The following is a 24,203-nucleotide window of genomic DNA, read 5'->3' as shown; positions in this document are numbered from 1 at the left end:
ATTACATATTTTAAATTCCTTCATGTTTTCTTCCAGTACTTTAAGTTTTCACATCCTCTGGACTCAGGACCCCCTTAGACTCTGAATAATTGAGAACCCTAGAGAGCTTTTGTTTATGTAGGGTATATCTGTTGATTATTGAATTAGAAATTGAAGTGAGAAATTTTAAAATATTTATTAATTCATTTAAAAGTAACAATAATAGATCTCTTAGGTATAAACGTAAATGACATTTTAATTAATTTTATTTGTTTTTTGGTTGCACCACACGGCTTGTAGGATCTTAGTTGTCCGACCAGGGATCCAGCCCAGGCCCTGGGCAGTGGGAGCACACAGCCCTAACCACTGGACTGCCAGGGAATTCCCGACATTTTTATAAAATAGCTGTTTTTTCTAAAACAAAAAAAGTTAGAGAATTGGAATTGTTTTACTTTTGACTCTACAAGTCTTTTCATTGTCTAGCTTAATAGACAGAAATTGAATTCTTAAATGTACTTCTGTGCTTAGCCTGTTTTGATGTTTTGGTGGGAGTATATGAAGAAAACCCAGCCTCACACAGATATGTAGTTGGAAAAAGGAGGCATGTTTAGTGATTTTTTCAGATAATCGTGGGTATTCATCTTTGATACTATAACTTGACAAGTAGTGTAGTTCTTATGGGTTAATTGGAATGTGGCATCTGAAACCATATCAGTGAACATTTTGCACTCTATAATGTCAAAATCTTGGTCTGTCTTCAACATTGATGGATCTTTTACCCATGTAAGATTTTGTACCATCATGTATTTGTTGTTTGGAAAATGTTGGTTTGCTGATTTATGCAGAGCTTCCAAATATTGATGTACTTTATTATCCAATATCCAATGTATTACCACTGATCTCATCAGAAAAACCTTTAAGTATTGGAAGGTTGTCAGCTCCATAGTGGCAGATAGAAATTTTCAGAAATTTTAATTTTTTTCTTTAAAACTCAAATTTTATGAAGGGCAGCAAATGCTGTTGATTGGTGGTAACAGGCTCACTTTGTTCATTTTTAAGAAAATGTCTGCCAAGTACCTAAGTCTGGAAACCATAATTTGTCAGTTGTTATTTTAAGTGAATGTGTTTCATGAAAGAGAGACTAGTTCAGCTTGCACTGTTTCCTTGGGACAACCATTATACTTTGGTTTATAGCAAAAGTTCTGTAAGTACATTTCGCATTTCGTCACACAAAATATTAAAAAGGTATGTTCTCAAGTGTCAAGATTTAATGAAAATAATTTTTTACTGCTGCTAGGACATTCTTAAGTGAAACTATCTCTTTTGACTGTTGAGTGTGTGGCATAATATAGTTTGTTGCCAGTGCCACTGCCTTGATTTGTGCTATGGTGCCAGTAGTCTTTGCCACCATTGCTTTTGCACCAGCAGTGCAAATGTCAACTCAATGAAGAAGGCACAGGATGTCTTTGTTATTCTAAATTTAGTGTCAACCACTGATCCCTTGAAAAGGTCATGGGGACCGCCTTTGAGAATCGCTGCTTCAGGGTTTCATTTTTTACCTTCATGCTTCCTCCTAGTCATGATCTCTAACCCTTGCCCCCCAAGAGTAATCACTAGTATAGATTAGTTTCACCTACTTAAATTTACCTATAAATCCTAATCCAGTTGGAATTATTTTAGTGTAAGAAATGAGATAGGAAATTAACGTTTGTTTGTTTGTTTTTCTAAATGGCTAGTTATTTGACCTGGCATTCTTTATTGAATAATCCGTCTTTTTTTTCCCTGTTGATTTGAAGCACACTGTAGTAGATTTCTGGACATAATATTCTGTTCCGTTAATTAGCCTGTCTATTTATGAATATACTTGTGGTATGCTCTTCAAATTATTATAGCTTTATAGTGTTTTATTATCTTGCAGATCTACTTCCCCTTCATTACTCTTTTTCTAAACTTTCCTGGCTTTTTGTCATATTTGCTTTCTCTCTCACTCTCATGCGCACACACACATATTTTTTGATGTATCATTTTAAAGTAAGTTGTAGGCCATCATGACACTGCCTCTTTATACATTATGTATCTCTGTAGAACAGGAACATTTTTCTACATAACTGCAATACCATCATCATCCCTAAAAAAATTAACAGTGATTCCACTGTAGAATTTAGCAGCTGGTCCATGTTATCACTGCTCCAGTTAGCTCAAGAATATCTTTTATACCTGCCTTTTTCCCCTTGAACAAGGAGCAACTTCATGTGTGGCATTTGGTGATTATGGCTCTTTAGTCTTTAGACTCTTTTAGTCTAGAGTAGTTTCCTTATTTTTCCTGCCAACTTTATTGTGATATAGTTGACATACAACACTGTATAGTTGCCTCACTTAAAAAAAGAAAAAATACTGACTTTGAAGTTGTTAGGTAAAATGTCCTTCATCCTAGATTTTTTGATACATATATATTGTTTTTTTATTCCTTAATCCCCTATATTTCCTGTAAAATGGAAGTTAGCCAGAGGTGAGATTAGATTCAGGTTATTTTTTTTCTAGCAAGAATACCTTATAATGATGCTGTGTACTTGCTGTTGAATCACGTCAGAGAGCACACACTGTCAGGTTGGTCCCACTGTTAGTGATGCTGAGTTTGTTCATTTGATTAAGGTAGAAATTCCATTGTAAAGGTACATTGTCCTCTGTGTATTTTGTAAATAATTCATGGGGTGCTGCTTTGACACTACAAAAATCCTGTTCCCCAAATTCCTTTCACATATTCCTTTCCATAATTTAATATCTATTAATAATCTTTGCCTGGATCACTCATTATATGTGTAATATAAAATAAAAATGAAAAATGTTGATTTACTAATTCTTTTCTTCTGTATTTATTAGATAGTATTCTTCAGGAGCTTTCCTTTTTTCTCCTTTTTTTTTTTTCCCAAATATCACTGTGGATTTTTTCTTAGCTTATTTTTCTGCATGTATAATATACACACAGAAAACTGTACATATCAGAAGTGTACAATTTGATGAATTGTCACAAATGAATACCATCACGTAATCAACATCCAGAACAAGAAACAAAATATTACCAGCACCCTGAAATATTCTGTCCTGCTTTCTCCTAACCACTGGCCCCAACCCCTATCCCCCAAGAGCAATTGTTATTTTGCCCGCTTCTTGTATTTATATAAATGAAATCATATAGTATATATACTCTTGTCTTGCCTCTTTTGCTCAGCTTTATGAAATTTATCCACATTGTTACATTCAGTTTCTTCATTTTCATTGTTATGTGGTATCCCATTATGTGAATATACCACAATTTGTTTATCCTATTGCCTTCTTATTAGCTATTAGTAGTAGTACTGCTGTGAACATTCTTGTATATTTGACTCTGTTTTTTATTTATTCAGTGTGTCACAATAAATTATAGTTGTTATTCTTTTTGATGCTCAACTTGTCCCAAATATGACCAAATTATGTCTTTTTGACACAGCCCCATTAGTCTTTGAGTACTTGCCTGAAATGTATCAATAGCATAAAAAGATGCTTCAGGCTCCTTTTGTATTTTCCCTGTTTCAGACATGAAATCAGCTATTTTTTGAGGATCTCTAGTTCCTTTTAATGAGGATAGTGAGATCAGGTTACTAGATATGCTCATTGATGCTGGGTATCGTTGTCATTAGGCTCTTTCAGTATATAGAGCTAAAAATAAATTTAAAAAGAAAAAGTTTGTTCATATTATTTCCATTAGTTCAGTTTTTAATGTCATCAGTTGTCATGTATTTTTTCACCATTTAAAGGTCCTTGAAGGTATAAATTGAAACTATGAAAATCAAGTTTCCCATCTGAGAAATGTTTGTTCATCTTTTATAAATTTTTTATTATTAGGGGAAGAATGCATGTTCATTGTAGAAGTACAGATAAGCAAGAAGAAGAAAATAACAACTATAACTGGAACCACATGTAACATTTTGGCATATAGTGGCTCTCCATATCCAGGGGTTCCTCATCCGCAGATTCAACCAACTGTGGATTGAAAATATTTTGGGAAAAAAAATTTTAGGAAGTTCCAAAAGGAAAACTTGAATTTGCCATGTGCCAGCAACGAGTTACATAGCATTTACATAGATAGATAATCTCTAGGTATTATACATAATCTAGAGATGATCTAAAGTATAGGGGAGGATGTATGAAGGTAATGCAAAAACAATATCACTTTACATAAGTGACTTTTGCACCTGCAGATTTTGGTATTTGTTGGGGGGGTGGTCTTGGAACCAATCCCCATTGGATACTGAGGGAATGATTGTATATCATAGTCTTCACAAATGAATATACAGTTAATCCTCATTATTCACAGATTCCACATTTGTGACTTTGCCTGCTTCCTAAAATTTATCACCCCCAAATCAGTACTCAAAATATGATGCTTTCACAGTCATTTGCAGACATGTGCAGAGCAGCAAAAAATTTGAGTCTCCCTGTTTATGTTTCTAGCCGGGATCGAACAAGGCAATGCTCTACCTTGTTTCAGCTCTCATACTATAAACAAGTGTCCTTTTTGTGGTCTATTTAATACCACATTCTCCACATTTTCATGCATTTTGTTGGTGGTTTTGCTGTCTAAAATGGCCCCTAGCATAGTGCTGAAGTACTATCTTGTGTACTTATGTGTGGGAAGTCTGTGATGTGCCTTTTGGAGAAACGATGTGTGTTAAGTTAGGTAAGCTTAATTCAGGCATGAGTTATAGTGTAAGCCATGAATTCAATGTTACTGAATCAACAATACGTATTGAATGTGGTGCCTTTAAACAGAAATACACAAAACAAGGTTACATATTGACCAGCTGAAAAAAATTTTGTGACCAGAGGCTCATGGAACCTAACCCCATATATCCCCTAGGAGCAGGAGTTGAGTATTCACTAATACAGTGTTGGCAGCAAATTTATAGAACATAACTACCAGAAATAACGAGAATCAGCCTGCATATTTTAGTAGGCAAAAATGGGGTCATAAAAAAGATTGCTTTTCATTGAAAAAACAGATTGTGAGAATATGTGATGCTCATTTGTTCCCCTTAGGACAGCAGCGTTCTCGGATGCTTGCTACTCTTTTTAAGGATGAAAGGTGCCAGCAACTTGCTGCTTATGGAATCCTCGAGAAAATGTACCTAGATAGGATCATCAGAGGAAATCAACTTCAAGAATTTGCTGCCATGCTGATGCCTCACCAGAAAGCAACTACAGCTGATGGTAATGATTACTTCTTATAAGTATGTGGTAGTAAATATTGAGGTCACACTAGTAGAACATATGTTAAATTTGAAGCATCTTGATATCTTTCTGTAATATTTTTATGTAACACTTGATAAAAGAAGTATTGACTGAAGATGAATATTATACACAGATATGAGTTTGAAGTATAAGAGTAGCTCTATTGGAAAGCATTTCATGGAATAAAGCATTTTTTGGAAACTCTAAGAGCAGAAGAATTATAGGCTAGGCTTATAGCGCCTGGTTTTTTAAAGACTCAAACCATTTGATAAGTACCTTAATTAATCTTAAACATCAATTTGTAACAGAGCATAATTATCCAGTCCTATTTTAGAGCAAAATTTGGCACAATAGCTTGCCCAAGGTTACTGAGGGGAAAGTGTTTCCAATAAGAATAGAACTTGGTGTCATGTTTCCTAGGTATTTGCTTAAGTCAGACTGCCTTTGCTGGGAAAGAATTTTGTAATAGATGCTTGTTCATAACATCAATTATTTTATGTATGTTTATCTACAGAGGTTTTAAAGTAGCTTATAACAGTAACACACATGATAATAAAAATACAGATGTAGGCCACCAGAAACATGGAAAAGGTCAAGACAAACGTGCAGAGCTGTCAGACTCATTGCCTTGGATTCACTGTCATCCCATATTGAAGAGAATCTAGCTGTAAAGAATTATTTATGTAAGATTTGGCTGAAAGGTATATACCTCACCAGTCTTACTGCCCTGAGTTACAGATTATTGAAGCAATTATATTGACCTATAGAACTTCTTTTATTTAATTGTACTTTAAGAAACAAATCAATTGATTATTATCTTTCTGTCTAAAGGAGATATTTATTCTATAGGATATTCTTTATGCAGATCCTCAGAAAAATTCCTTTTCAGTCTTAGGATTAGTTGTGATTCTCCGGAGCAATTGATTTTTATCTTATTTAAACACTGTGAGTTGATAAACTGGTTGGTTTTCTTAATTTTTTTAAAAAAATGTATTTATTTATTTTTATTTTCTGCTGCATTGTGTCTTCGTTGCTGCGCTTGGGCTTTCTCTAGTTGCAGTGAGCGGGGCCTACTCTTTGTTGCGGTTTGTGAGCTTCTCATTGCGGTGGCTTCTCTTGTTGCGGAGCATGGGCTCTAGGCACACGGGCTTCAGTAGTTGTGGCATGTGGGCTCAGTAGTTGTGGCCTGTGGGCTCTAGAGTGCAGGCTCAGTAGTTGTGGCTCACAGGCTCTAGAGCACAGGCTCAGTAGTTGTGGCGCACGGGCTTAGTTGCTCCATGGCATGTGGGATCTTCCCGGACCAGGGCTCCAACTGTGTCCCCTGCATTGGCAGGCGGATTCTTAACCACTGTGCCGCCAGGGAAGTCCCAGCTTTCTTAATTTGATGGGCTGCTAGAAAGTTTAAAAAATTAAACTTGTAGCCCACCTGTAATGTGTGTGTTTTGATTGTTGTTATTCTTTTTCTTTTTAACTTTAAAATTTTCTTGTCTTCTGTGTTTTCTGAGCAGCTTTAAATAAATTCTTTTGCAAGAAGATATCTGACAAACAAAAGCTAGATAAATAAGAAAGAGTTTCTAGAATTGATGTAGTTGAGCTTCACATTTGACTTTGAGCATTCTGGCCATGAAAAAAAAAAGATAACATCAGATAATTCTTTTCTCAAATGAGGGCTATTCACTAGGATCTCAGAGAATGCAAATGATTTTCAAATTTCTCATAGGAGACTATGTATCAATATATAGGACAGGCATTTTGTCTTCTTCCTCTTCCATTTTAGACTTTATTGCCTTCCTTATTTATCTTTCTTGGACATCTTTGTTTATTGTCATTACAACCCTAAGGCTAGCAACCTTGAGACATACTTTTGTTGTTGTTATTACAATTCAGTGGTTTCAGTATATTCTCAGAGTTTTACAATGTAACTACTAGTCTACTTTCTGCTCTAGAGATTTGCCTGTTCTGGACATTTCATATAAATGGAATCATACAATATATGATCTTTTGTGACTGGCTTCTTTCACTTAACGTGATGTTTTCAAGGTTCATCCATGTTGTAGTGTGCATCAGTACTTCATTCACTTTTATTGCCAAATAACATTCTGTTAACCACATTTTATTTCTTCATCAGTTAGTGGACATTTAGGTTATTTTCACTATTTGGCTATTAATAATACCGCTGTGAACATTTATGTAAAAGTTTTTGCGTGGACATAAGCTTTTAATTCTCTTGGATGTATATCTAGGAGTGGAAGTACTGGGTCATATGGTAACTCTATATTTAGTCTTTCGAGGAGCTGCCAGACTGTTTTCCAGAGTGGCTGCACCATTTTACATTCCTGCCAGCTGTGTGTGAGGGTTCCGTTTTCTCCATATTTTCTCCCACACTTGTTATATTATCTGTCTTTTTGATTTAGTCATCCTAGTGGGTATGAAATGTGGTATCTTATTGTGGTTTTGATTTGTATTTCCCTGGGGGCTAATGGTGTTAAGCACCTTTTCATATGCTTATTGACCACTTTTAAATTGGGTTATTTATGCTTTTATTATTGAATTGTAAGAATTCTTTATACATTCTAGATCTTATTATCAGATAAATGATTGGCAAATATTTTCTCCCATTCTGTGTGTTGTTTCTTCACTTTGTTGATGGTATCTTTTGAAACACAAAAGTTATTAATTTTGATGAAGTCCAATTTATGTTTTTTCTTTTGTGGCTTGTGCTTACAGTGTTGTATCTAAGAAACCATTGCCTAATCCAAGGTTATGAAAAGTTGTTCTATTTTCTTCTGTAAATTTTTTTTTTTTTTTTTTTTTTTTTGGTATGCGGGACTCTCACTGTTGTGGCCTCTTCCGTTGCGGAGCACAGGCTCCGGACGCGCAGGCTCAGCGGCCATGACTCACGGGCCCAGCCGCTCCGCGGCATGTGGGATCTTCCCGGACCGGGGCACAAACCCGCGTCCCCTGCATCAGCAGGCGGACTCTTAACCACTGCGCCACCAGGGAAGCCCCTCTTCTGTAAATTTTATAATTGTAGCTCTTACATTTAGGTCTTTGATTCATTTTGAGTTAATTTTTGTATATGGTGTAAAGTAGGGGTCCAACTTTATTATTTTGCATGTGAATATTCAGTTGTCCCAGCACCATTTGTTGGAAAGACTCTTATTTCCCCACTGAATTGCCTTGGCATCTTTGTTGACAATCAGTTGACTGTAAATGTGAGTTTATTTCTGGACTCTAAATTCTGTTCCATTATTCTGTATGCCTGTCCTCATGCCAGTACCACACTGTCTTGGTTGCTGTATCTTTGTAGTAAGTTTTTTTTTTTTTAATTTTTAAGTTTTGGCTGCGTTGGGTCTCCGTTGCTGCGCGCGGGCTTTCTCTTGTTGCAGCGAGCAGGGGCTACTCTTCATTGTGGCGCGCAGGCTTCTCATTGCGGTGGCTTCTCTTGTTGCAGAGCATGGGCTCTAGGTGCACAGGCTTCAGTAGTTGCAGCACGCGGGCTTCAGTAATTGTGGCATGTGGGCTCAGTAGTTGTGGCTTGCAGGCTCTAGAGCGCAGGCTTAGTAGTTGTGGCACACGGGCTTAGTTGCTCTGCGGCAGGTGGGATCTTCCTGGCCCAGGGATCGAACCCACGTCCTCTGCTTTGGCAGGCAGATTCTTAACCACTGTGCCACCAGAGAAGTCCCTTGTAGTAAGTTTTGAAATCAGAAAATTTGAGTCTTCCCACTTTGTTCTTTTTCAAAATTGTTTTGGCTTCTGTGGGTCCTTTGAATTTCCATATAGATTTTAAGATCAGCTTGTCAGTTTCTGCAAAGAAGCCAGTTGGGATTGCACTGAATTTGTAGATCAATTTGGAGAGTACTGCCATCTTAGCAATATTAAGTCTTCCATATTTTCTTGTTTATTTAGGTCTTTATATTGGAAAGTTGCTAAAAAAGTAGATCTTAAAAGTTGTCACAAGAAAAAAAATTGTAACTGTGTGAGGTGATGATGTTAATTAACTAAACTTATAGTGGTAATCAATTCACAATATATACATATATCAACTCACTATGTTGTACACCTTAAATAAATACAATGTTATATGTCAATTATATTTCAATAAAACTGGAAAGGAAAAAAAAAGAAGTGGGTGAGCCACACCTTCAGGATGGGGCCTGAGGTCCATAACTTTGTCATGCCCTGTATTATCTTACTTAAGGGAGGATCCTATGCCTGATATCTCATGAAGGGATCCTGCCTTCCAAACATTTCTCACGTTTGCCTCAGAGTAAAGTGCTTGTGAAGTGCCCAGGGGAATAGAGATATTTCCACTGAGCAGTATTTTTTGACTTATCAGACTTACAAACAGCATGATTGTTTGCATGATTGTTTTGCTGCTGCTTGCTAATAAAAGTATGTGCTTATAGCAAGAAAAGAAAAGTTAGTGAAGGTGGTAGCTAGTCCGAGGAAGCAAAACCCCAAACCCAGAGGATTAAATCTGTTCAGCTAGTTAATAAATACTTGCCAATCATTTTCTAAATGTTATTTGTATTTAACTGCATGTTATTCAAAATGTATTAAGGGATTTTGGTTACTTTTAAATTTTTGATAAGAATAAAGGCAATGATTATGAGTTAGGACATGCCTAGAAAATTTTTAACAAGATGCATCTTTTAAGAGTGTAAAACTAGTTTCAAAGTTATAACATTCTTATTTATATTTAAGGTTCTAGCATCTTGGACAGAGCTGTTATTGAACACAATTTATTGTCTGCAAGCAAATTATATAATAATATTACCTTTGAGGAACTTGGAGCCCTTTTAGAGATTCCTGCAGCTAAGGTATTTTCTTATTTCCAATACATAAAAGGAAGTTAAGAGACTAAATTATTGACATAAAGAGAAAATAAAATATATACAGTTGGACCTCCATATCTGCGGATACAAAATTTGTGGATATTTTGGAGGAATATTTTGGAGGGCCAACTGTATTCATTGTACTACTACATTTTATATAAGGGTCTTGAGCATCCATGGATTTTGGTATTCATGGGGGCTACTGGAACCAATCCCCCATGGATACCAAGAGACGACTGTAATTGATAAATATTGGCAGTTGCAACAAAAATATACATTAAAAGCCTAAGGTAAATGGAAATAAATTATTTGAATGTCAAAATAGTACTGTAATGGAATTGTCTTTGATTTGGTTTTTTTTTTAAGTTGTATTTTATGGTAAAGTGACCTAGAATGGAAGTCTTAAAGGGGTTCCAGGTTATGATACCCATTTTATAAGAATATCTTTGTTTAGTATCTGTTTAAATCCACTTCATAGTGGTTTCTGATTTTTAACTAACATTTGATCTATGCCTTAATTCTTTTTTCTGCCCTAGATTGACTCAAAGTTTAAAAAGTTCATCTCTTTGAGAGAATGACTATGGTAGTACTCTGGGCTATTCTATTGTAACTTCTGTGCTTGATTTAACTTAAGAAGTTGACTGAGTTATTAGGGAGTTAATTTTATTCTTAGTCATGGTAACGTTTGGTTGGCTATGTATAAATTCCCAAAAAGTACCGGTCGTATGTAGAGGGTATTTCACGTAACATCTATAAAACATTCTCTTAATTTTAAGTAACAGTAAAAGCAAGCAATCAACCTTACTTTTACCTAACTTGTACAACTTTTTTTTTTTAACATCTTTATTGGAGTATAATTGCTTTATATTGTTGTGTTAGATTCTGCTGTATAACAAAGTGAATCAGCTATATGTATACATATATCCCCATATCTCCTCCCTCTTGCGTCTCCCTCCCACCCTCCCTATCCCACCCCTCTAGGTGGTCACAAAGCACCGAGCTGAACTCCCTGTGCTATGCGGCTGCTTCCCGCTAGCTATCTATTTTACATTTGGTAGTGTATATATGTACATGCCACTCTTTCACTTTGTCCCAGCTTACCCTTCCCCCTCCCTGTGTCCTCAAGTCCATTCTCTACGTCTGCGTCATTATTCCTGTCCTGCCCCTAGGTTCTTCAGAACAATTTTTTTTTAGATTCCATATATATGTGTTAGCATACGGTATTTGTTTTTCTCTTTCTGACTTACTTCACTCTGTATGACAGACTCCAAGTCCATCCACCTCACTACAAAACTTGTAGAGCTTAGAGTCATGTAGTTATGGTCACATCCCCTTTTATCTGTTACTGAAATTTAAATTTAGTATTTTCTAATACAATTCCTTTACGTGTACACATTCAACACACAGTAAAGGACGTGGAACAATTTCGGAACCAAGGCTTCAGTTACCATTAAAAGGTGCTTTCTTCTTAGGCTTTGACGTATTGATCCCTTGCTGAGACTAAGGGAAGTGAATATATTTTTAACAATAAATGCTAGTCACAGTCTGTTCAAGAGTGATTTAGGGTTGATTGTGAAGATGGTCAGAGTTACTAAAATGACTGTCACAACCCAGTTTACTAAACAGACAGTAAACATGAAGTATTTCTTTAGGAATTAGGTAGAGGACCTTTTGCTCCCCTTTAATTGTCTTTTAAATCCTTTCGTTTCCCATTTAAATTTGAACATTATTCCTCCTTTCAATATTTTCTTCAAAAATATTACTGTCTTAGAGAGTTTTGGGGGTGATAAATACTGTGAAAATTGAAATGAAATAAAATAAGAAAAGCTAGGGATTTTTTTGAGATGTGGATCCCAGTGAGAGGAAAAATTGTTAGTTTGATTTTGAGCAGAGAGAAAAGTTGGTTAGAAGGCTAGATTCTTGCTTAAAATCTTACAACAAGAAAAACAGATCCCAATTAACTTAAAATAATGGATTGTACCCAGAAAGAATTGGGGGGATATAACAGGCAGATTTACAGGATTTATTCTTGTAATGATTGGCAGATGAACACATACGTAAAGTTTAGTGACGGGTAGCTAAACCAAGAGCTTTCAGTTCTCTTGGTGAGAATATGTGAATAACTAGAAATGATAATTAAAGTGTCTAAGAATTTATTGTTTTTTTTAAACAGGCAGAAAAGATAGCATCGCAAATGATAACAGAAGGACGTATGAATGGATTTATTGATCAGATTGATGGAATAGTTCATTTTGAAAGTAAGAAGTTTTGCTTGTTTATATCATAATGAAATGGCAGTGAAGTGTTGTATATTTGTGATTAAAACATGTTGAGCAATTTCCTTTGACCCAGAATCTTACTACTGGAATGAGCTTATTTCCCAAAGAAATAATTTAAAATAATTTTTATGAACTTATATTCATGAATCTAATTAATGCAGCATTTTCTATGCCGTGGAAAAATTTGAAATTGGAATTGTTATGTTAGTTCACTCATTTACTCACCAAACATTTATTGACCACATACCGTGTATTGGGCATGTAGAAATGACAGTTGCATTTCCTGTTCAGCAGCTCACTAAACTGATGAAGACAGACAGGTAAGTAGATCTCTTGTCTTTCTCATTGTCTAATACCTCCTCAGCCCTTCTTCCCACCTCATTTATGCCCTGGACCTTACCCAGAACCATTCCACTTGTACAGTTTTAATTTGAAGTATCCCACTCTGACCATGACCTTTTCCCAGCCTTTCTAGTGGTCTTTCTCAGGTACTTCTACCTCACCTCTTCCTTGACTGCATTGGAGCCTCTGGTCTATTTGCTTTCACTTTCTTTCAGTCAGCTCAGCCCTTTTTTAACCTTTACTGTTCTTCCTATCCAGCTTAGATTTCATGATTCATCGTGAATCATGAAATCAGGATTTCAATCATTTTCATGATTCAGTTACTTCTTTTACAGATGCCCCAGAACACTTGCCTGCGAACTTTTTGTTCCTGCTGTCCAGCAAAACTTCACCTTGAATGAACCCATTCTCCATCTTTTCCATGCCTGTACTTAAGTAACTAACTAACGTTGCTGGAGAAGAGTCAGAGCACCAGACAGATTGATACCACTGCAAAATTCAAGGTCCTGAATTCTCGACGCTGCCTGGGATTCTTGATACTTTTCTCTAGTCCACTTTTTCCCTACTCTGCAATGACTATTTCAAATTTCATTTTCCTAAACCTCTGACTTTTCTCCTCCTTCACTCTCTGTTCAATATAGATCTAATTCTGTCTTTTTCCTCTTCCGTGTTTTATGGGAGATGGTTTCTATCTCTCTCTCCAGTTCTTCCTCTTGTACTTTGGATCCCTTCTCTGAACTCTGCCACTCCCTGCTCCAAAAGAAATCTTTTTTAGGAACCTGAGCTTAGCAATTATTTTGTCTATTTTCATCCTTTTCTTCTCTGTTGGCTTCTTTTTATCAATATTTAAACATGGTCAGGTCTCTTCCATTTTAACAAAAATCCTTTTATCTTTCAGGCTTCATCCTGACTTTTCCACATATTGAATAGGGTTGATCACTCACTCCTTTTTGAGTGCCCCCGCCCCTTCTTGACTTCTGTCATCTCCTTCACCCTGTTCTCCTGTTTTTCCTCCTATTTCTCCAGGTATTCTTCCCAGTTGTCTTTGTAGATTCTATAGTGCTTTAAATTTAAATATTGGGGTTGCTTGGGACATACTCCTCGGCCTTTTTCTCCTCTACTGTTACCCTAGGTAATCTCACCTATTCCCATTGATTCAGTTACCATCACTATGCAGACAGCGCTTAGATTTCTAGTGTAAATCTCCCTTCTGAGTCCCAGGTTCAGCGGCCTTAATTGATTAATAGGTGTTTCCCACCTGATTGCTTCGTGGGCTTCTCAGAATGAATATACCCAGAACTGAATTCACTATCTCCTCCACTGCCTGCCTCCCAAAACAGCCAGCCAGCCAGAAACTACACTGTTCGCTTTCTCCAGCATTCCTTATCCTTGACCCCTTCTCTTCTTCACTGCCCAGAATCCTTCGAATTTTACCTTGTAGTGTATCTGGAATCCATGTACTTTTCTTCATTTCTTACTGTCACCAGCCTGTTCTGAACCCCTGAAACCCCTTCTGGGCTTAAGAAATAGCCTTTTAGCTTTTTTTCTCACATCTACAATAGCTCCTTTCTAGTCCAGTTGCCCTAGTAGAGCCAGAGGGATTGTGATCTTTTAAAAATGTGAACAAACAGAAAAAAGAAATAAAAACCAAATTATTAAATGTGACTCTCTTCCTTGACATGCTGATGAATGGCTTCCCCATTGCTTGTAGAGTAAGATTCTACAAAGTCTCCAAAAGGTCCTGCATGATCCTTTATGGTTTTCTCTTTCCAATCCAGCTCACAGGACTTTTTGTTTTTTCCAGCATTGTAAATTCTTTCCCACTTGAAACATTCCAAAATAGTCATCCCTCTCCACAAGCAGCCTCTCCAGCCATCTTCTGTTTGTCCCCATGTCTTAGTTTGAACAATGTTAATCAATAATGATTTTCCTGACTTCCCAGGTTAGGTATGGCTTTAAGTCATACATGCTTGTCACCCTGAATTTCTGAATTTGTCTAAATGTCTGTTTCTGTTAACCAAGCTCAGCTTCCTAGTGATAGATATTAAGTGTCTCTTGTTCTCCATGGTATATCCAACATCTTTTCCAGTGCCCTGCACGTTGTAAGTGGGAAATAAATAATTATTGAATGAGCAAACACAGTGTATGATGAAGAGTATAGCAGAAGCGTCACAAAGTAAACACAATTTAAATTAACGTATACCAACTTGATAGAATATGGGATATTTTACTTTCTAATTTTCTTAGATTTAAAAACTACAATGGTAAATCTGCTCATAATAAGAAGTAAAACATTACAAGGATGAATAAAGGAAGAGTCCGTAATGTCTTTCCACTTTCACCTGCATTCTTCTGATCCCAGCTGCCTGGCATAACTAACGTCAGTCTAAAGTCTCGTGTGCCTTTCTACATGCTTATATAGATAAGTAAAAACATGTAGAGATTTTTTAAAGTGGCATTATACTTTAAAGTACATAGTGTTCTATAAAGTGTTTTTTGTTTTTTGTTTGTTTGTTTGTTTGGGGGGTTTTTTGGCCACACTGCTTGGCACATGGAACTTCCCCGACCAGGGATCTAGCCCATGCCCCCTGCAGTGGAAGCTCAGAGTCTTAGCCACTGGACCACCAGGGAAGTCCCAAAGTGGTTTTTTTTTTTTTTTAAGTTAATGTACCGTGAATATATTTGCAAGTCACTAGATATAAATCTAATTTATTTGTTTTAATAGCTGCATAGTATTTCGTGGAGTTCAACTATTCACCTGTTGATGGACATTCAGGTGGTTTCCTTGTGCGTATCTTTATATACTGGGACACTTAGTTCTATAGAACAGAGTCTCAGAAGTTGCATACTTTGCATCAGAGGATATACATATTTTGATTCTTAATAGCTACTGCCAGTTTGCTTTCCAGAAAGGTGTAGCCATTTACACTTCCACCAATATGAGAGAATGAATCTTTAAGATCTGGATATTCTTCTTCTTTTTATCTTTTGCCAATTGTTGAGGGAAAATACTATGTTATTGTTTTATTGTGCATTTCCTTGGCACTAGTGAAGTTTAATATCTTTCCATGTATTGGCCATTAGTATTTCCTTTTCTGTGAATTCATGTTAGTTTTTCTTGTCTATTTCCTTCATTCCCCCTCCACACCTTTCCTATCTGTTACAGATATTTTTCTCTTTCTGTCAGTTGTGTTTCTGTAATGCAATGCATGCCATAAACACATTTAAAAGCTCTTTTGCAGCCAAATATGTCCATTTTTAATTTTATGGCTTTTGTGTTTTCTGTATTGATTAGGAAAGTCTCCCTCCCACCTAGAGGGGTGGGATAGGGAGGGTGGGAGGGAGACGCAAGAGGGAGGGGATATGGGGATATATGTATAGCTGATTCACTTTGTTATAAAGCAGAAACTAACACACCATTGTAAAGCAATTATACTCCAATAAAGATGTTAAAAAAAAAAGAAAGTCTCCCTCATTTTGGGATAAAATTAATATTTTCCTAAAATTTCTTCTAATATTTTATTTACTGTTTTATATTTAGAAATTTAATCTGTCTGCAGTTCATTTTTGTGTATAATTTTAAGGCATGGTCTAGTTATTTTTTTTAAGATAGATTGCCAATTATGCAAATATCTTTTATTAAATAAAATATCCTTTCTGATCTTTGGCGTATATTAGGTTCCACATATATGTTCGGATCTATTTCTGTACTCTATTTGGTTCCATTGATCTGTAACAATATTAGGTAATAATATATAGTAAATTTTACTGTTAATAAAGGAATACCTATTCCTCCACTACTATTTTTTAATTGAGTTGAAGTTCACATAACATGAAATTAATCATTTATAAGTGAAAAATTCAGTAACATTTAGTATGTTTACAGTGTTATGCAACCACCATCTCTACCTAGTTCCAGAACATTTTCATCTTCCCAAAAGGAAATCCCATGCCCCTTAAGCAATTGCTCCTCATACCTCTCTCCCCAACCCCTGGCAACCAATTTCTATTCTGTCTCTATGGATTTACCTGTTCTGGATATTTGATATGAATGAAACCATACAATATGTGACCTTTTAGCTTCTTTCACTGATCGTAGTGTTTTCAAGTTTCACTTTCCCCAGTTGGTGGCAGTGTCGTACGAAGCAGTAGACATTGGTGAGGGAACAGGTGGCCTCAGTGAAGTTGTCTGTCTGACTGCTGCAGTTGAGGTGGTTTGGTTTTATTTTGTGTTTTTTGTTTTGTTTTGTTTATACTTTGTACCAGTGATTGGGGTACTTTTCTTAACTATTTTTTAATTAGCTTAATTTCATTAACTAAGATTTTTGGAGTAAACTTTTAAAAATCAATGTTACTGTGTTTATCTTCTAACTCAACATTCACTGTGGTTGCAAAGGAGTAATTTCAACTTTGTACATTATTCCTTTTTTCTTTAGCACGAGAAGCCCTGCCAACATGGGACAAACAGATCCAATCGCTTTGTTTCCAAGTGAATAACCTTTTGGAGAAAATCAGTCAGACAGCACCAGAATGGACAGCACAAGCCATGGAAGCCCAGATGGCTCAGTGAATCCTTGCAGACCTTCTGTGCACATTACATCTTTTTCCATGTTGTACAGATTAATTTCACTATCTCTCAAAAGCATTTGCATCATGACCTTACATATTTCAATCCCTTTTATGCTGGATTCAATTTAAAGAAGACATTATTAGAGCAGGAAGTACAAGCATTTAAAAATATGTAGTTCCCATTTATTCAGGGTCTCTGTATCAGGCTAACTCAGATGTTTTGAAAGCTTTTTCTTTAAACAGAGTAAGTGAAGTATCTGTGGCTAAAAAGTTTGGGATTTGTGATAACTTTGTAGTTATGTAAAACTTAAGTGCTTTGTGCCTCTCCACATGTGGTTATCTAATAAATGGAGAAGTGAGCCAAATAAAAGTAGTACTTTGTTTTTAATTAGTGAACAGTGTTTTGTTCCTTTTTCCTTTCAATTAAGCAGACACTTATTTATACCATATGCAAGAAATGCAAAGATAAGCCAAAAAGCCTGTTCTCCAGGCATTCACAGAGTCACAGAGCTAAGAGTCAATATATGAAATACTTGTAGTTGTACCAAGTACTAGAGTACATAGGCAGGAGCTTTTCACTTAGCAGAGAGAGATCAGGGAAGACTCCTCAGGATTATTTCAGCCTTGCTTTATAGTGAAAACAGGGAAGAACTTTTAAAAAAGAGTTTGGGAGCTTCCTTGGTGGAGCAGTGGTTGAGAGTCCATCTGCCGATGCAGGGGATGCAGGTTCGTGCCCTGGTCTGGGAGGATCCCACATGCCGCGAAGAGGCTGGGCCCGTGAGCCATGGCCGCTGAGCCTGCGCGTCCGGAGCCTGTGCTCCGCAACGGGAGAGGCCACAACCGTGAGAGGCCCACATACCACAAAAAAAATAAATAAATAAAAATAATAAAAAATAAAAGAGTTTGTAGGCAATTACCAGTTTCAGCTCCAGCATATAAGGAGCTGAAGTCATCACTCCATCCTCACAGCAAGACATATCCCACAACATGCAAGGACAGATGGATAATGTAAGCAGACAGATTGAAATTTCAGAACTATAAAATTTTAAAAAATATAGTTGATATGCTAAGAGAGGATGGAGAAAATGGAATCGTAAGAAAAAGGCTGAACAGGCAGAAAAATCAATGCCTTTTATTAGATCTGAAGGAGAATTGAGGTCATAGGGCAAACCACCACTCCCAAACTGGAGAAACAGCCAGATAGAATCACATTAGAGATCAGCTTACCAGGAGCAGACCTGCTTGGGCCAGTAACTGATATGAACAGTGAAATGGTAACTTTGACAAGTTACTGGATGCTAACTGGCTTGACAGTTAAAAACCCCACTCTTAGGAGAACCTCCACACTTTATAGGATTTATCCCCAGGAACCCCACCAAGTTCTCATGATTAAGATCAGGGATCCCCTTGTGTTTCAGGGGAGGAGAAGATAACTATTTTGAAATACACCCATATCATTTTCCATGACAAAGTCCTGCCCTCTGAAGGAAATTACTCTACCAGAGCCTTATCTCACCTGAGGAAAAGCAAGTTAGACAATCTCAGCCCCCTTTAGCCTTCTTATATCATGGGAGAAGAGAAAAAAAAGTCTAAGAAATACTTCTGAAAATCACAGCCCAGGGACCCAGGCCAAATAAAAGACAGAGATATAAGATTATTGAATGCTTCCCAAATACCCTACCACCATGACAACAGAGTTCCAGTGTAGTATCTGTGCAGTATGACTGAGAGCTCCAAGACAGACTCTTTAACAAAGAATTCTTAGGGAAAAAACACAACAGGGAAGAAGACAAAACAACAAGGAAAACAGAGGAAACAAGCCTCTGCCACTTAGAGCTACAGAAAATGTTAAGTACTGCCTAGCTCCTATCTAGATTAACATAAAACCTTCTACTAAAAGACTAATTGCCTCAGTTCCTATTTCCTGATACATCATGTCTGGCCTCCAACCAAAAAGTTACAAAGGGTGATCAAAGGCAAGAAAAAGCACAATTTGAAGAGACAAATCAAGCATGAGAGCCAGACTCAGATATGGCAGGGATGTTGAAATTCTCAGAACAGAATAGAAATTTAAAACAGCTATGTTTAATTTGCTAACGGCTCTCATGGAAAAAGTAGACAACATGCAAGGACAGATGGGTAATGTAAGCAGACAAACTGAAGTTTCGGAACTGTAAAATTTTTAAAAATATAGTTGATAGCTAAGAGGATGGAGAAAATGTAATCATAAACTGCTCAGTTAAAATCAGAGCATCAACAATAGAGTGTCAAAATACATGTGGCCAAAACTGATAGAACTGCAAGAAGAAGTAGGCGAGGCCACTACTATATTTGGAGACTTCAATACCCGTCTATCAGCAATGGACAGATTCAGCAGGCAGAAAAGTAGTAAGGACATAGTTGAACTCAACAGCACCATCAATCAATTGGATCTAATTGTTATTTCTAAACCACTTCATCCAACAACAGCAGAGTACACTCAAGCTCACATAGAACATTCATGAAGGTAGACCACATCTTGGGCCATAAAACACACCTTAACAAGTTAAAAAAAAAATAGATATCCTAAAATGTATGCTTTTAGACCACAGTGAAATGAAACTGAAAATCAATAACAGAAAGATACCTGGAAATTTCCTCAAAACTTGGAGATTAAACAACATGCTTCAGGACTTCCCTGGTGGTCCAGTGGTAAAGAATCTGCCTTCCAATGCAGGGGACGTGGGTTTGATCCTTGGTCGGGGAACTAAGATCCCACATGCTGTGGGGCAGCTAAGCCCATGTGCCTCAACTAGAGAGTCCGCATGCCACAAACTACAGAGCCCACAAACCCTGGAGCCTGTGTGCCACAACTTGAGAGATGCCTGTGAGCCACAGTGAAGAGCCCTCGTGCCGCAACGAAAGATCCTCCAGACCGCAACAAATATCCCACATGCTGCAACTAAGACCTGACACAGCCAATAAATAAAAAATAAACAAAATACTTCTAAATAACATATGGATTAAAGAAGAAATCTCGGGCTTCCCTGGTGGTGCAGTGTTTGAGAGTCCGCCTGCCAATGCAGGGGACGCGGGTTCATGCCCCGGTCTGGCAAGATGCCGTGGAGTGGCTAGGTCCATGAGCCATGGCCGCTGGGCCTGCGCGTCCGGAGCCTGTGCTCCGCAACGGGAGAGGCCACAACAGTGAGAGGCCTGTGTACCGCAAAAAAAAAAAAAAAAAGAAAAGAAAAGAAAGAAATCTCAAGAGAAATTTAAAAATATTTTGAACTAAATGAAAATGAAAATACAACTTATCAAAATTTGTGGGTTGCAGTGAAAGCAGTGCATATCTTAGGAAAGAATAAAGATCCAAGGTCAATAATTTAAGCTTCCACATTAGGAAACTAGAAAAAAAGCAAATTAAATCCAAAGTAAGAAGAAGGGAAGAAATAATAAAAATTATAATAGAGTGTAAATCAGTGAAACTTGAAAACAGGAAGTTGATAAAGAAAATCAATGAAACCAAAGTCTGGTTCTTTGACAAGATCAATAGAATTGGTAACTCTAGCCAGACTAAGATAAAAAGAGAAGGCAAATTACTAATATCAGGAATGAAGGGGGCCATCACTACAGATCCTATGAAGAATAGAAGGATAATTAAGGAATAATATGAACAACTCTGTGCTGACAGATTTGATAACCTAGATGAAATGGACCAATTTCTTTGAGAGACATAACTACCAAAAACCTCACAAGAAGAAATAATCTAAATAGGCCTATATCTATTAAAAATTTTTAATCAATAATTAATAACCTTCCATGACAGAAAGCACCAGGCCCAGATGGGTTTACTGGTGAATTCTATGAAACATATAAGGAAGAAATCACACCAACTCTCTATAATCTCTTTCAGAAAATAGAAGCAGAGAACACTTCTTAATCCATTCTATGAGGCAAACATCACCCTTCCACCAAAAGCAGATAAAGACATTACAAGAAAGGAAAACTGCAGTCCAATATCTATCATGAACATAGATGCAAAAATTCTTAACAAAATATTGGCGAATCAAGTCCAGCAGTACAGAGAAAGAAGTATACACCATGACCAAGTGGGATTTATTTCAGGTGTGTAAATTGGCTCAACATCCAAAAATCAGTTAATGTAATCCATCACATCTAAAAGCTAAAGAAGAAAAATCATTTGATCACATCAATAGGTACAGAAAAATCATTTTACAAAATCCAACACCTACTCATGATAAAAACTTTCAGCAAACTAGGAATACGGGGGGAACTTCCTCAATTTAATAAGGAACGTGTACAAAAAACCTATAGCTAACATCATAATGGTGAGAAACTAGATTGCTAGATTCTTTCCCCCTAAGATCAGGAACAAAGTGAAGTTGTTTGCTCTCACCACACTTTTTTTTTTTTGGCCTTACCTCATGACTTTTCATATCTTAATTCCCCAACCCACACCCTTGGCAGTGAAAGTGTGGAGTCCTAACCACTGGGAATTCCCTCACCACTCCTATTAAACTTTGTACTGGAAGTCCTAGGTAATGCAATAACTCCAGAAAAGGAAATTAAACTTTAAATACAGACTGGGAAGGAAGAAATAAAACTATATTCAAAGTTGACATGATTATGTAGAAAATCCCAAGGAATCAAAAACAAAAAAAAATTTCCAGCAACTAATAAGCAGTTATAGCAAAGTTGCTGGATACAAGGTTAATATACAAGAGTCAGTTTCTTTCCTATATATATAACAATGAAGAGCTGGAATTTGAAATTTGAAAAAAGTATGTGTGTTCAAAGTAGGGAAAATAGGGAATTTGTAGAGTGAAAAAATAGTGGGAGAATAGGCTAACGAGGTAGATTAAGGTTATACTGTGAAGCACCAGGCAAATTTTTTTACGATGTTTACAGTTTACTCATGGCAAGCTGTGTATAGGATGGACTGGAGAGAAGGCAATGGGAGCTGGAGTTACTAGAGGCAGAGACACTAATTCAGGAGCTATGAATGTGAGTCTCCAAAGACATAATTAGGGCTTGGACTACATCCATGGCAGTGCAGACAAAGAAGAGAGGACAGATTAATTCATTCAATAAATGATTTCAGTATGTATCTACTAGGTGTCAGGCATTCTTCTAGGCACCACAGATACAGCAACAAACAAAATAGATCATCCATTGGGGGTATTAAGTGGAGTTTAAGTGACAGAAGTTGGTGTTGGATTAGATGTGAGAAGGGAGAATGGTATGCTGAGACAGTTCAGGTTTCACTGATATCTAGATTTCTCACCTTAAACAACTGAGTGGTAATATCTTTTGACCTGTTGTGTAGAGAAGGGGTAGGGCACATCCATATGGACTTGTTTAGTAGGCAGCTGAAGAGACATTCTGAAGATCAATAGTAAGGGAGAAACTAGGAATACAGTCTTCTTTGGTGTATAGGGGTGTTTGAAGACACGGGAGTAGAGGACTCTAAGAAGAACATGAGTTGTAAAAGGAGTGGACCCAGGAAAGAACATTGCAAAGTACCTACATCTATAAGGCAAGTAAAGAAGGGCAAAACACTCAAGTTTGTTGAATGCGTCTTAAGTTCCAGGTGCTTTTACATTTTATCTCACTGAAATTTCACAATATACTTATAGTGAAATATCTAATTATAGAAGATAGTTTTGCCTCCCTCAACCCCCCACCCCAACAAATGAAATGGACTCAGAAGTGTAGGAGGAGAACGAAAGGAAATTAGGAAGTGAGATTTTCATCAGGGTACAATGTTGCGGAGGATCAAACAGGTTGAGAAATGTGAAAAAAATAGTTTCTTCATACATTTATGCATCAATATTTAACCAAAATTGAATCATATTGAATTGAATTTTTATTACTTGCTCTGATACTTCATATCCAAAAGAGAAAGAAAATCAATAACACAACAATGAAACCATCAGGTATGCAGTTGGGAAGCAGAGCATAGCGCATTGTTGCTTTGTCAGCATTGATAATGCTTATAGATTACGTGAAAAGGAGCAAAAGTGTTGGCTAAATGTACCATAAGTGTCTTAGAATAGTTGTCTGTAGCCGTTTTCTCTATCTCTTAAACTTCTTAGAGGAAAGAGAGCTGAGTAGCTGTGGACCGAAATCTCCTGTTAGGAAACCAAACTATGAGAACCAAATTATGAGATTGACCCCTGAAATTGACTAATGACGTAAGGACATTTTATTGAGAGCAAAGAAGCATAAAGATTCATGTTAGTAAAATCTTTTATTTGGTTTATATTTTAAATGTAATACAAAATTTATAAGCCAGAAAATTTAATAGCAAGGAGAAACTAAGCTGGACCATTTAGAAAAACTAAGGGAAAACACTCCTTTAAAATAAATCAAAGTTCAATTTTTTTTTACCCCATTGATTGTGATTAAACATACCAATCATATTTCAATTGCAAAAAGTGGAGAAGCACTCAAGCTGAAGAGGTGTAGAGCTGGTTTTAGTTGCTTCAGTAAGAGCTCTTCACGAGGTCAGGAGAGAGACCACAGGAGAAAGGAAAGAAAAAAAAGAGCTCTTCACCTATAAGGGACAGACAAAAAATAGGGTTAAATTTTCTCAATCTACTTTTTAAATTTTAATAAAGGTCTAATTTTAGAATCATTTTAGATTTACAGAAAAGTTGCAAAGATAGTACAGAGAGTTCCCATATAACTTGCACCAGTTCCCTTATTGGTTAACATCTTACTGTGTTAAGTTTTTGACCACGAACCAATGTTGATAGATTATTAATCAAATCCTATCCTTTATTTAGATTCCTCAGTTTTTACCTAATGTTCCTTTGCTGTTCCAGGATCCCATCTAGCTGGTGTATTACCTTTAGTCATCATGTTTCCTTAGGCTCCTCTAAACTGCAATAGTTTCTCAAACATTCCTTGTTTTTGATGATCTTGA

At 36.6% G+C, this 24,203-nt stretch overlaps 2 protein-coding genes across 3 annotated transcripts in view; one reads left to right on the top strand and one right to left on the bottom strand.

Annotated features, from left to right (window-relative positions):
* COPS4 (COP9 signalosome subunit 4) overlaps positions 1 to 17,666 on the top strand; it is a 37,073-nt gene extending 19,407 nt beyond the window's left edge. Inside the window, exons 7-10 of one of the 2 annotated variants that reach the window (XM_060147911.1) lie at positions 5,056 to 5,226; positions 9,955 to 10,070; positions 12,259 to 12,343; positions 17,143 to 17,666. In XM_060147911.1, coding sequence (XP_060003894.1) covers positions 5,056 to 5,226; positions 9,955 to 10,070; positions 12,259 to 12,343; positions 17,143 to 17,276 — 506 coding nt within the window. In that variant the 3' untranslated portion in view covers positions 17,277 to 17,666. The remainder of the gene's footprint in view (positions 1 to 5,055; positions 5,227 to 9,954; positions 10,071 to 12,258; positions 12,344 to 17,142) is intronic. The other variant, XM_060147912.1, reaches the window with a different exon arrangement.
* A 5,909-nt stretch (positions 17,667 to 23,575) lies between these two features.
* Positions 23,576 to 24,203, bottom strand: part of LOC132519256 (placenta-specific gene 8 protein) — a 33,286-nt gene continuing 32,658 nt past the window's right edge. Inside the window, exon 5 of the mRNA XM_060147185.1 lies at positions 23,576 to 23,831. The gene's annotated coding sequence lies outside the window, so the exon portion shown is untranslated. The remainder of the gene's footprint in view (positions 23,832 to 24,203) is intronic.

This window comes from Lagenorhynchus albirostris, chromosome 4 (assembly GCF_949774975.1).
Source record: "Lagenorhynchus albirostris chromosome 4, mLagAlb1.1, whole genome shotgun sequence".
NCBI classification, from domain to species: domain Eukaryota; kingdom Metazoa; phylum Chordata; class Mammalia; order Artiodactyla; family Delphinidae; genus Lagenorhynchus; species Lagenorhynchus albirostris.
The sequence above is the reverse complement of the archived record's forward strand: the minus strand, read 5'-3'. Positions and strand labels throughout refer to the sequence as shown.